The following is a 12,663-nucleotide window of genomic DNA, read 5'->3' as shown; positions in this document are numbered from 1 at the left end:
TATCTGGTTATGATTCACACTATCTTTATTTCCTTGGAGGTTATAAAGCCAACTCCATATCTCCTGTGATGCTAGATTCTCCAAAGAAATGAATCACAGTTATCTTGAATAAATAGAATTTGGAGAATAAAAGGTGTTTCTTCAGTGGCGCCACTAAGTCTTTTTTCCAAACTTATCACTGTCTTAATTTTCTCTTGAGATCAAATCTCTTCCAAAAGAATGGCCACATCCCAGAGTATCCTTTGAAGAAGCCCATGAATGGAGGTTAAATAACCAATTCATAAGAAAACATTCATTTCCTAGGATAATCTGCAGCTTGTCAGGAATGGCAACATCATCCAAACTCATATCTGGACATTTATATTTCTGTTACAATTAGAAAAGAAATTTAACCATGTTTTTCCTACTTACTTTCTCTCTGGTGCTTTCATCGAAAGCTTAGTCTGTGATAACACCTTAGCTTGGGTCTCATACTACAAAAATCTGACTGCTGAACGGTTGTAGAAATTTGAGTTATGAGTAATAGCAATTGAGAGGGGCCACATGCAAAATATACAATAAACCCTAAATTAACATGCATGGCATCGTTTTTAAGTAACGTGTACTAACCCACATTTCTTTCAAGCAGGCAGTGATAACCTTTTATACATCTTGAAAAAAAAATGGTGGAAGTACATCCTGCTAGGTCTAGCCGATGTGGAAGCCAATTACCTGATTGTCAGAGCGTACCAGTATACGACTCTAACCAGTGTCCAGGTAAGAGGAAGTCCTCTGGCCAATATGGATTTTACAGCTTTAAAGAGAAGCTGAACTCACACCTGAACTAACATACGTTAAGCTAATTTTATTGAAAACCTGTTCATTTGAAGAGAACCCAAACACAGGTGGATGCAGCCTGTTTTCCAGAGGAGCATCTGTGCTAATGAGTGAGGTTTCCGGGAATTAGTGAAAATGTATCCAAGTTAATCAGTTCCCAAACTGCAAGTGCTGTAGCAGATTAGAACAGTTTCTACCAAAATAAGCACAAATATTTAGTTGGCAATTGATGCTGTGATGTTGACAAGAGTTCTGTTTTACGCATAGCTTAAACGTGGCTTACAAAGTGGGTGTACCTTTGTGCTACAGAAAAGTCGGAGGTTTGCAAGTGAAGTAGATATGCAAGACAAAGGAGCGGTTGGAAGGAACCTACTAAACATCTTGGGTACAAATGGTAGTCAGAGGCAAATCTTACATCCTTATTCCTTTATTAGGTTTTTTCTTGCTGGATTGAAGGTAAAATGTTCTGTTATAGCAATACTTTTCATCTTGGTGGAGTTGAGGAAGATGGATTCAATCGTCTTACTGTTAGCCAACTATGGGATGTATCAAAACACTGACTCACCGTGTCTGACAACGAAATGTTTTATAAATGGAGGTGAAAGTGAGATAGACTTCATTGCCAGGTTTAGACTTCACAGTTTATTGAATTTATAACTTTGATGCAGTGCTTTTTTTACTATATAAAACAGAGATGTTCTTATTTGATCTCCAAATTATAGGAATGTGGAAAAATTGAAGTGAGATTAGACTTATTTCACTTAGAAAAGATAGAATTGATGAAAATTCAGTAGTTTTCCAATGTGAATATACATTCGATGCTATTATTACCAGAATGCGTTTTATTAAATATGTTCTTTTCTGTAACATTGTTTTAAGCATAGACCTCAGCAAACCTTTTGGTTTTTGACTGACATGGGTTTAAAAGCACAGATAAGGAATATTTGTTAACAGATATTCTAGGAGATACATGAAAAACGCAGAATTTCATAATAATTACAACCAGGAGTTACCTAGAGGATGAAGTTCATCACAAATGGGATTAAGTATACATTTAAAAAGGGTAATGAGGGTATAAGTATGTAGGAAATATCATTTTTATAGTCACATCTACTCTTATAATTTCACATACAATTTAATTACTTGATTACAATTTCCAGAAACTTTGATCTCTGACTAATGATGATTAGAAGTTCTGAATCGGTGCAAGGCATAAACATAAAGGCTTTGTTAAACAGAACACTTACAGTTGAGTTTTTGTGACTGAGGTTCATGCTTTACACTATCAATAATTTCTTTCATCCTAGCCTCTTAGAAAAAGTTATGTACTTACAGTTTTAGCAAGGAGAGTATTTTTAAAAAGGCATCTAAAAACTAAAGCTCCCTTCAGCAGTGGAGAGTGCCTGTCGGTGGAATTCTTTTAGCTTATTCTCTAGTAAGTTTCTGGCCTGGGTAACCCGAAAGGGTGGAAGTTGGAATTTGATGGTCTTTGAACCTCCTTCTTAAGGATTCCTTCAAAGATTCTGTATTTACAACTAGTAATGTAGTTTACACAAAGTTGATGATGTGGCCATTGGCATCCCCTGGCCTAGGTATCTACTCATGTCTCCTTCCACTTTACTGCCACATGTTTGTCACCCACAGTTGACTTCTCTCTTATGCTACTCTATCCTTTCTAGAATGCAGCCCTTTCTGAAGCATCCCTTCTCCATTCTCTAATGCCTAATTCGATTTTACTTTCTCTTCTATACTCCATTGTATCTCTAATAAAGTCTAACTCAGTTTTATGCCTCCCTCACGCCTCAGAGTCTGGCTTAGTATACTGTGCATACTGTGACTATTGCATACTGTGACTATTCGAAGATTAAGTTAAATAGAGAGACTCTTAGAAATGAAAGCATCAAAGAGAAGACATCTGTCACCAAAAATACATTCTAAAAGGTGATTCAGTGTAGATAAATGACAATGTGATAGATGTCAGATAAGTCTTAGAATTTTAGAGTTGGAAGCGACTTGTGAAATCATTTGGTCTGATATCGTCATTTCATATTTTGACTCAGATGATGACTGGCTGGAGATCACACACCTGGTCAGAGGCCTGAAGCCTCCAGAACTCTTACCATGACATAGGCAGCTCCCTTATATGGCCACTCATTGTCCACCAAAAATTGTTAAAAAGAGAGCAAATTTAAGTTTCATTTTAAGACACAATTTGAGGATGGGATGTCTCCTGTGAGAGTTTTTAGAGTTACTTATTCCACTTTTTTGTGTTTAAGGAATGTAGTTCAGATTTTGTTAAGTCATTATGGCAGGATCCCTGCTGGTGTCTTCTGGGACTAGCTATTATCATTTGTATTGTTTAATGCTTTGTTATTCAGGCAGGCTCGATAAAGCATTTAGGAGATTAGAGTTCTGCAGCTGGAATAAGTAACAAGGCAAGGTGCCCATTCCTGCACATGGTGCTCAGCTCCAGTAATGACATTGCAGTGAAAGGCAATCAGTAAACAACTTTGGACAGGATCAAACAGGCTGCTGGAGATTTAGGGGCCGGCCTTGTCCAAGATTAAACCGATACAGAGAGAATCAGGGACAAGGTTAAAAGAAGAACAAAGTGAGCAATAAAACAGCAGACTTGGAAATATTATTAGTATAAAGAATATATTTTATCTTTGACTGCTTTATGAAATTTGTGAAGAATTGAGTGAATGAAATCCCTTTCCTTTATTTTACAAATGATTTTGGATTTGCTATAATCTTGGCACCTTTAATCCCCCTGCCTTTCAGACTGGCAATATCAAGAGTGTAGCAAGTATTTTCTGGACCCAGGATCAACAGGCAATGGAGGAGTATATGGTGCAGATGAGCAAGAGTATTTGCTGTGAGCAAGTGTCTGTTTTACATGGTGTAGCTGGATGACATTTTGTTAAGGAGATGGTGCCTGTTTGCTTTGTCATAATAACCAGTACTTTTTGTAGCTCTTAGCCCAGTTGCAGTTGATATCTAGTTGTGTGATTATTCATTCAATGTCTAGCCTTCTGTATGCTCCCGAGGGCAGGGCTTGTGTCTCTCTTGTTCTCTTCTATTTTCCAGCTCCTCACAGGTCTCCCACATGCCAAGTGCTTAAATATTAGTTGACTGAGTGAATGGGTACATGCAGGAAGGAAAGTCTGCCCATTGGACTTAAAGATAGATGCAGGTGGGAGTGTAGAGGTACATTGCACAGGCCCTCAAGCAGAATTCCTGGGTTCAGCAGCCCTCCCTCTCACTTTTAACTATATGACTTTGGGTAACTCGTTTAACCTCTCTGTGCCTTTTTTTCCTTATGTGTAAAATGGGGTTTGCAGTTTCAATCTCATAGGATTGCTGTGAGGAGTTATTGAGTTAATCCAGGTACAGTGTTTAGTACAGGGCTCAATAAATGCCAGCTTCTATTATTACTTAATTACCCATGTTTTAGCTAATGAGAGATGTTTAAAAGCCGTTTGTTTCTCCTTCCATGCAGCTTTTGGATTGCTTTGGGATTCCTGTGTTGATGGCTCTCTCGTGGTTTATTCTTTATGCAAGATACAGAGTGATCCACTTCATTGCTGTGGCTGTCTGTCTGTTGGGTGTAGGAACTATGGTTGGTGCAGACATATTAGCGGGGAGGGAAGATAATTCAGGTAAGAATGTGTTACTTGTTTCTCCAGTTCAGTCACAGAAAAAGATTTTGCTTAGGTTTTCACTTTTATTTTTCAAAGACAAATTAAAAGGCAGAAAACATGTCCTGGTTAACTGTCTTTTCAATATATTTTTAGATTTACTTGCTTCTGGTATTGTAACCACTTCCACAAAGCACTCTTTATGTACCTATTTGCTCATAGTTCTTGTTCCTTTTTGTCACACTAGTTTTGTCTCATGAAAGAAGTTTCTTTATAGATTTGCAATAATCTTCTTTTGGCCCATGCATTTGGATTTGTTACTGGAAAACCTATTATAGATTTAAAAAAAAAATCAAATAGAGACTCTGTGTCCACTGAATGATTGACTTTTTTCAGTCATTCTGTAGATTAAAACACTTTGATAGTCTCTGGATCAAAATTCTGACAATCAGTAGTATAAAAATCTCGATGGAGTCAATGATTTCACCCAATCTACAGGTGACTTCAATATCTGCTTTAAGAGAGAAATTATCTTGTTTACCTAGCTTCTTTTCCTTTAGTTTTCAATTAATTGCCTTCAATAAATTTCATTAATTTCTCATGTCATAGAATCATTTTGTGAGGCCTTAAATTATGGCATATACCACCATCTCCTAGTCTCTTACTCTCTGGAGGAATCAAAATAAGAAAAATTACAGAAGAATTGTGCCGGGAAGTGAGATCAAGTGTCTTTAAACTTCTGGAAAGTGGGTTTCTCCTTCCATAAAATCTTAACATTAAGTAAACATGAGTCAGATAAACTCCTAGAAGCAAGCTAGAGAGATTACCCTATTAACAGTGTGTTCCTTTTTGTGGCTTGTCTTCCTGTAGGTAGTGATGTACTGATTGGTGACGTCTTGGTCCTTCTTGGGGCTTGCCTCTATGCCATTTCTAATGTGTGTGAAGAATACATTGTGAAGAAGCTGAGCAGACAGGAATTTTTAGGAATGGTGGGCTTGTTTGGAACGATTATCAGCGGCATACAGCTGTAAGAGTCTAAAATTTTCCTTAAAAACAAAAAAACCCAATTATATCATTGATGAAAACTTTCCAGCTACTAATATTCAGTGTTTATTTGGTCCAAATTCACATTTGAGATCAGTAACTTGCTAAATATAGCAGAGGATTTTTGAAATGTCAAGAATTAGGCATCATATTTTTATATACGTGGTACAGGCATTACCAGTGAAGACTTTCTTTTTCAATTATTTACTGAAAATATTAACTTCCTATTAAAAGGAAAAACCTCTTTCTCATATAGCTGATTACTATTGAAGAGTGCTTCTGAGGGAGTCAAATATGTGTTTATAGACTCCTTTAATTTTATTCTTAGTCGTTTTTATGAAAAAGACAGTTATTTTTATATTTTAACAAAAATTCAAAAGTCAATATAATTCCTCACCTTATCTAAAGTGTAACAACTAAAATGCTTATAAAATAGTGAAAATTAATATATGGATCTCTCTGTGATCTCTTGTTTTAACCTTAGATTGTTTATGGAATATAAAGATATTGCCAGCATTCACTGGGATTGGAAAATTGGTATGTACATAAATGATAATTCTTTTTACTCAGTATCCTTTCCTCTAACTGACAAACACACATCAAGAAATAAATACTAAAGAGGGAGAAAAAAATGGCATAGATGATAGAGGCTCTGTTCATCTCTCTGGATACCAAATCAAAGTTGTGACGGTAATAAGGAGCAGCAGCAAAGAAAAAAATCGCCTGGGATCTAGATGAACAAACCATACAACTAGGGAGAAGTCCAGGAAATCACCCTGCAATGGCAGAAGGTTGGACAGGGCGAGGATGCAGGGCTGCCTGGTCTCTAGCAGCTGAGTGAGACGGAGGCTGCAGCAGTGGCAGCTGCCTCTTAAAGGGCCCACGTCAGCGAGCGGATTTTTGTGGTGATGGACTGCTCGCTCTGAGCACCAGTGCCGATTCAGCTGCGCACAGCGGGCAGCAGGGACTTACAGGGAGACATTGTTGGAGTGAGGGCCGAGGCGAGACTCGCTCTGTACAGAAGTGCTCGCAGTATCCATTGTTCCCTATTGAATCCTCCCCGCTCCCAGTGCTCTACCCAAGCCACATCCAGGTATGCCCCTAGTGAGTCAGGTGCTCCTTAACTGAGACTCACACTGGAGGCAGCCTCGGTCCCTGGTGTGGCCTTTTGAGGCAACTATAAGCACAACATCTGTGGATTGCTTACTGAATCTTAACAGGTGGCCCCGGAGGGGTAGAGGCTTGGGCTAAGTTTGGCCTGCAGCTGAACCCCTCTCAGGACTGTGCCACATTTCACAAATCCACACTAATAAGACCAGAGACTTAGGAGCTTCGCTTAGTACATAGAAACAGACATGGAAAGGTAGTCAAAATGGAAAGACAGAGAAGCAGAAACCATGTGAAAGAACAGAACAGAGATCCAGATATAATGGAGTCAAGTAATCTAACAGATGCCCAGATCAAAACACTGGTTATCAAGATGCTCAATGAACTTTTGGGAAGTATAGATAAATTCAGTGAGAACTTCAACAAAGAGATAGAAAACATAAAAATGAAAATGGAAATTATAAAAGGGAACCAGTCTGAAATGAAGAACGCATTATCTGAGATGAGAAGTAAATGGAATAAACAAAGTGAATAAAGAAGAGGATCAAATGCCCTATTTAGAGAACAGGAAAGCCAATCAGGACACTCAATCAGAATGGCAAGAAAAAAGACACAAGACTATAAAAATAAAGAGGATATGAGACACTATTAAGTCTCCAAATATTCATCTGATCTGCGTAACTGAAGAAAATCAAGATGTTGAATAGCTGTTTGAAGAAGTAATGATGGAAAACTTTCCTAACATGACTAAGGAAATGGACATAAAACCCCAGGAAGCTCAGAGAATTCCAAAAATCAGGGATCCAAAGAGGCCCACACCAAGACACATCATAATTAAAATGCCAAAGGTTAAATACAAAGAGAGAACATTAAAGGCAGCAAGAGAAAAGCAGATAGTTACCTCCAAGGAAGCCCCCATAAAACTGGCAGTGATTTCTCAATAGCAACTATGCAGGACAGAAAGGCATGGCAAAAAATATTCGACAGGATGAGGACCCAGAGTATACAACCAAGAATAATTTATCCAGCAAAGCTATCATTTAGAGTTGAAAGACAGATGAAGAGCTTCCCAGGCAAAAATAAGCTAAAGGAATTTATCACCACCAAGCCAGTATTACAGGAAATGTTGGAGGGACTTCTTTAAGAAGAAAAAACATGTATTGAAAACAGGAATAAAGAATGATAACAACTACATTCCTATCAATAAGTACCTTAAATGGAAAAGAATTAAGTGCTCCAACCAAAAGAAAGAGTGGCTGAAAAGATAAGAAAACATGTGAAAAGGAAGGGGATCGGAAAAGATATTACTTTGATGGACCTCAAAGGTATTTAAGTCAGACAGAGAAAGATAAACACTATATGATTTCACTTATTTATCTAAGGGATAAAAAGAACAAACTAATCCAAAACAGACTCACAAATATAGTGCACAATTTGGTGTCGGACAGAGGGGAGAGGGTTTGGGGGGCACTGGGAGAATGGGGTGAAGGGCTAAAGAAGTAGCTCATAGATGGTCACAGGGATGGGGAGCATGGCATAGGGAATGTATTTAGCATTAATACGTTGGGTAGGTGGAGGGTCAGGGGAGGGAGGGAGTAATTGGGATCGTTTTATGAACTATATAGATGTCTAGCCAATGTACTGTGCACTTGAAACTAAATAAAAAAGAAAAGAAATAAATACTTCATTTTAATAATATTTAGGCAGTTTTGTGAAATCACAGAGTAATTCAGTACACAGAGAGCTACAGTGGTTTACACTGAGTTTCTCTGAGAACTTGTAAATGACTCTCCATAGAAGTTAATCATTAATCTTTACCTTCAAGAATAGCCTTTCTTTACTAGGAATTCTGAACAAGACTGACCTTGGTTACACTAGCTTTCAATTAGATCTGCAGTTCGAGTCCTCAGACATCTTGTGAAAGTTGTCTGCTTGACTATCTAACACCCTCTTGGATTTTTGAAGTCCTTCACCCACATCACATCTTGTTATTATTTTTTTCTGAGAGTTTTATATGTCTCATTTGCAATGCTGATGATAACAATGGGCTTTGCAGATCATGTGCTAAAAGATCAGGGAATTTTATGTGGTAGCCAAGCCTTAAGCATTCTCATTTCTTACTATAACAATAGATATTCTTTTTCTTTCTTTCTTTCTTTTTTTTTAAAACAGCCTTGTTGTTTGTGGCATTTGCCCTCTGTATGTTTTGCCTGTATAGCTTCATGCCACTGGTGATTAAAGTTACTAGTGCCACTTCTGTCAACCTGGGCATCCTGACAGCTGACCTCTACAGCCTTTTCTTTGGACTCTTTCTCTTTGGCTATAAGGTAAGCAAATAGAAATCATGTTCAAATAAGAACACTTGGTTAGTCTAAAAGAAGTAGTGGGTTTCTTCAAGATTTTAGATCCAAAAATAAAACCTCTTTCTTTTGGCAAGAATTTCATTGAACAGTCCTCTCTCCTTTTGTTACTGCTTCTGAATTAGAAAAATGGCCCAAGTAAGAATTGCTCTTCTAGGGTTTTTCTAAAAGGTGCAATGCAGTGACTTCCTCTTTGCTATGGTCCATTCCAGGACACTAGTGTCTGGAAATGCTAATGCATGTTGCCCGGTGATAAACAAGGAGTCCCAGAGCTACTGTTGACTTTGAGAGAACATCTAACCTAGGCTGGGCATTCTGAGCTTCTCCACCGCCCCCACTCCCCCACTCCCACTGCCATAGTTTTATTGAGGGATAATTGACATACAACATTGTGTAAGTGTAAGGTGTATGACATGTTGATTTGATAATACACTCATATATTGCAAAGCCCTAGTATACAGACAAAAAGTCTGGAGTACCTGATGGACAGGAAGGGGAGATAGTTATATTATTGTGCATCTAGTGGTTGGAAAGGACTTTAAAAGTAATTCAGTCTGATGATTTTTTCAGACTTTTTCTGTCTCCACACCATCACAGCATTCACAAGTATCACCTACTCCCATCAGTAATAGCTCTTGTTATGTGTGGTAATTCCAAGGGCAGTGGGATGGGAGGGAATGGATCAGTGTCAAGGGAAGCAGGAGAACGAATATAGCCTGTCCAAAGAATCTGATACACCTTTTCTTGTTTGAGTTGGGGAAATAAAGGCCCAGGGAGGTTATGTGCAATTAAGTGACTTCCCCTTAGCAGTTGGTTTGTGGTAAGGTCAAGACTAAATCTTAGTTATCAGTCTTACAGTTCTGTCTTCTTTCTACTGTACTTTTCTCCCTCTTTTCATTATTGAGATGTGAATCTCAAGTTTATGTATGAATTTAAAGTCTTACACATTAGAGAGAACTAAATAAGTAGATTTTTTTGTACTTCACAGCTAATTTGAAAACTCTTAGGACCTCAGTTCTTACACTTTTTGATTCAGGACCCTTTTTAGATGCTTAAAAATTGAGGACTGCAAGCCACTTATATCTATGATTTATCATATTAGAATTTAAAACTGAGATATTTAAAAAATATTTATTAACTCGTTAAGAAAATAATAAATCATGTTAGCATAAAATGTTTTTTTTTAAAAACGATTTCCCCAATTAAAAAGTTTAGCAAAAATGGCAATGATTTACATTTTTGTAAATCTCTTTAACGTATGGCTTAATGGAAAATAGCTGGATTCTCACATCTGGTTCTTCATTCTGCCTTGTGATGTCACATATCATGTATCCTCTGGAACATTCCATTGTGCACTTGTAAGAGAATGAAAGTGAAAAAGGCAAATAGCATCTTAGTATTATTATAATAAGAGTTTTGACCAGAAGTTCAATGTCATTTGATAGCTACTATAAGCAAAGAAAGCCCAAGAGCTCAACAGTACAACAATTTATGGCTCTGCTCACATGTGCTTTTTTATTTTTTAAACCAGACATACCGATTTAGCTTTAGTAGTTTAACTTTTACTTTTCCCTGATAAATAAAATAAAGTCCACGGAGGAAGTAAGGTTAAAGAAATAAAAGCTTAAAGGTAAAAGTACATATGTTACTACCAAAGCTCCCTTAATGTAAATATTTGGTCTGTAAGTACTCTAACTTTAATATGAAAAAGCTCTTCTCTGTGTCATTTTTTGGCCACATGACTTTAAACTGTTATTTTCAAAATTGGAGCATACAAACTGTAAATTCCTTTCCAATTCTTTTGCTTTATGTTTCCTTGTCCCTGACAAGGAAACATAAAGCAAAAGAATTGGAAAGGAATCTAGCAGCTGACTCTTCTCTCAGATCAGATTTATCGCTTTTGGTCAAAAGTCATTTCAAGACTTAGGAGCAAAGAGCAGGTCAGTTGTGATCTTCAGAGTAAATTAAAACCATGGAAAACTGATCAGAGCATAAAGAAGATACTTAGCATATTACAAGTAGCTTTTAAAGACTAGAGTCATAAGTCCAACATATCACCATTTTTTTTTAAACTGTATAGTATCTAAAATAACTTTAGCTCTGATTTTTTGAAACAGACAGTTGAATAGAGATTAAAAAATTGCTACATTCATCTGTATCAGACTTTGCCTCCTTTGGAATTGATCTTGAGTAAATACCTATTAAAACAGAGTAGCCACGGAAACTTTATATATCCAGACACAAAGGGTAGAATTTAAATAAAGAAAAAAGGTAGGAGTCTCTAATTCAGGAGACTTACCTCACTCTCTCAGAATTTCTCCCTTCTAGTAAAGGTGTCTTGATTTAATCACCTGCCTTCTTAAGAGGGTCAAGATACTTTTTCTTTTAAACATTTAAAACCACCAAATCAAACAAGACATGTTTTGAATAAGTTATATAGGTTTTCTCACAGATAACAGTGAACATTTTATAGGAGAGCATGATAAAATATTTTATTATAAAATATAAAAGTTTAGGGTACTCTAAATAGCTTTAACTTCCCCCAATATTCTCTGAATCTTTTTTTTCCAACAAACATTATTAAACACCAGCTATGTATTGGGCACTGTGTTGAGTATTGGATCCGAGAATTACAGCCAGTAGTAGGAAATTAGTTCGGTTGCTCAGCTCAACATTATCACTGGCTTTGCATCATCACTGAATCCAGTGAAGGCTGTTTTGCCTTGGAGACGGCTGTGGCTATTCCATTTCCTTAAAGTGAGTCCTAAGGGTTTAAGGTTAAGAAGTAATTGAGCATCTGTAAAAAATTATGTCGAAGCCAATGGTGACCCACAGAAGCCCACAGCTAGAGATGACCAGCAATCTACCTAATGATCATTTAAACTCTTATTTAGAACCAATGTCACAATAAATAAATAAATAAATAAATAAATAGATAGATAGATAGATAGATAGATAAATAAATAAATCTGTCTAATTTCGTTTTTCCTTTTACCTTTGAGAGTGTATCTTGCTTTTTCTTCTCTCATCTTCTTTCTCTTCTTCAACCCATTCTGCTTTGTTATTGTTTTTCTCTGTTATCCCTCATTAAAACTTTTTTATTGGGCATACTATGAAATCTAAACTAACTTAAAAATAGTTATTGGTTTTAATGAAATAGCATGCCCCATTTTTAATTTTAAAATCAGGTTAGCAGAACCATTCATAAATAGTGTGTACTTGTTCTAACGGGGAAAAAAATTATCCTGGGCATTTAATTACACATTAGTTATGCTACATAGTTTCCCTAATTTTTACTACGCCATTCTTGGTCAGTCTTTTCTTATTCTCTTTCTGTGTTTTATTTTTCATACTGTTAGAAATATTAATTTCCTTAATAGTTGAACTTTTGTATGGATCCTCAGTTCAAATAAGAGCAAATATACAGAGTACTTATTATTTATTTAAACTTTGGGGTATGTCAGAGTGTCATTTTCAGCAAAAATGCACAATGAATTAGCATTCTGTCTTAATTGCATTTTGCTCTGGGTGGTTGTTTTTCAGGCCTAAAAAAGGGCAGGTTGGGGAAGGTCAGCAGGAACCCCATCCATCCTTATGGTGTGTCCATCACAACGCACTCTTGCTATAATCGCTCCTCTTAGGAGCAGAGAGGATAGGCGATGTTTCCTGCAGGGCTCCATTCTCTGTGATTGCCC

At 36.9% G+C, this 12,663-nt stretch overlaps 1 protein-coding gene and 1 long non-coding RNA gene across 5 annotated transcripts in view; one reads left to right on the top strand and one right to left on the bottom strand.

The window, feature by feature from the left end:
• Window positions 1-12,663, top strand: part of SLC35F2 (solute carrier family 35 member F2) — a 52,571-nt gene that overhangs the window by 38,259 nt on the left and 1,649 nt on the right. For 2 of the 4 annotated variants that reach the window (XM_039883155.1, XM_039883157.1), the window contains 5 exons: window positions 626-756; window positions 4,319-4,478; window positions 5,328-5,484; window positions 5,986-6,038; window positions 8,781-8,935. In XM_039883155.1, coding sequence (XP_039739089.1) covers window positions 626-756; window positions 4,319-4,478; window positions 5,328-5,484; window positions 5,986-6,038; window positions 8,781-8,935 — 656 coding nt within the window. The remainder of the gene's footprint in view (window positions 1-625; window positions 757-4,318; window positions 4,479-5,327; window positions 5,485-5,985; window positions 6,039-8,780; window positions 8,936-12,663) is intronic. The other 2 variants (XM_039883156.1, XM_039883158.1) reach the window with 1 other exon arrangement.
• Window positions 1,644-5,341, bottom strand: LOC120619028 (uncharacterized). Its single transcript, XR_005657341.1, has 2 exons — window positions 5,285-5,341; window positions 1,644-4,786 (listed from the first exon to the last, which is right to left on the bottom strand). It is a non-coding gene; the product is annotated as an uncharacterized LOC120619028 (long non-coding RNA).

This window comes from Pteropus medius, unplaced genomic scaffold, assembly GCF_902729225.1.
Source record: "Pteropus medius unplaced genomic scaffold, Ma_sr-lr_union100, whole genome shotgun sequence".
Taxonomy (NCBI): domain Eukaryota; kingdom Metazoa; phylum Chordata; class Mammalia; order Chiroptera; family Pteropodidae; genus Pteropus; species Pteropus medius.
This window is presented reverse-complemented; position numbering and strand designations above follow the sequence as displayed.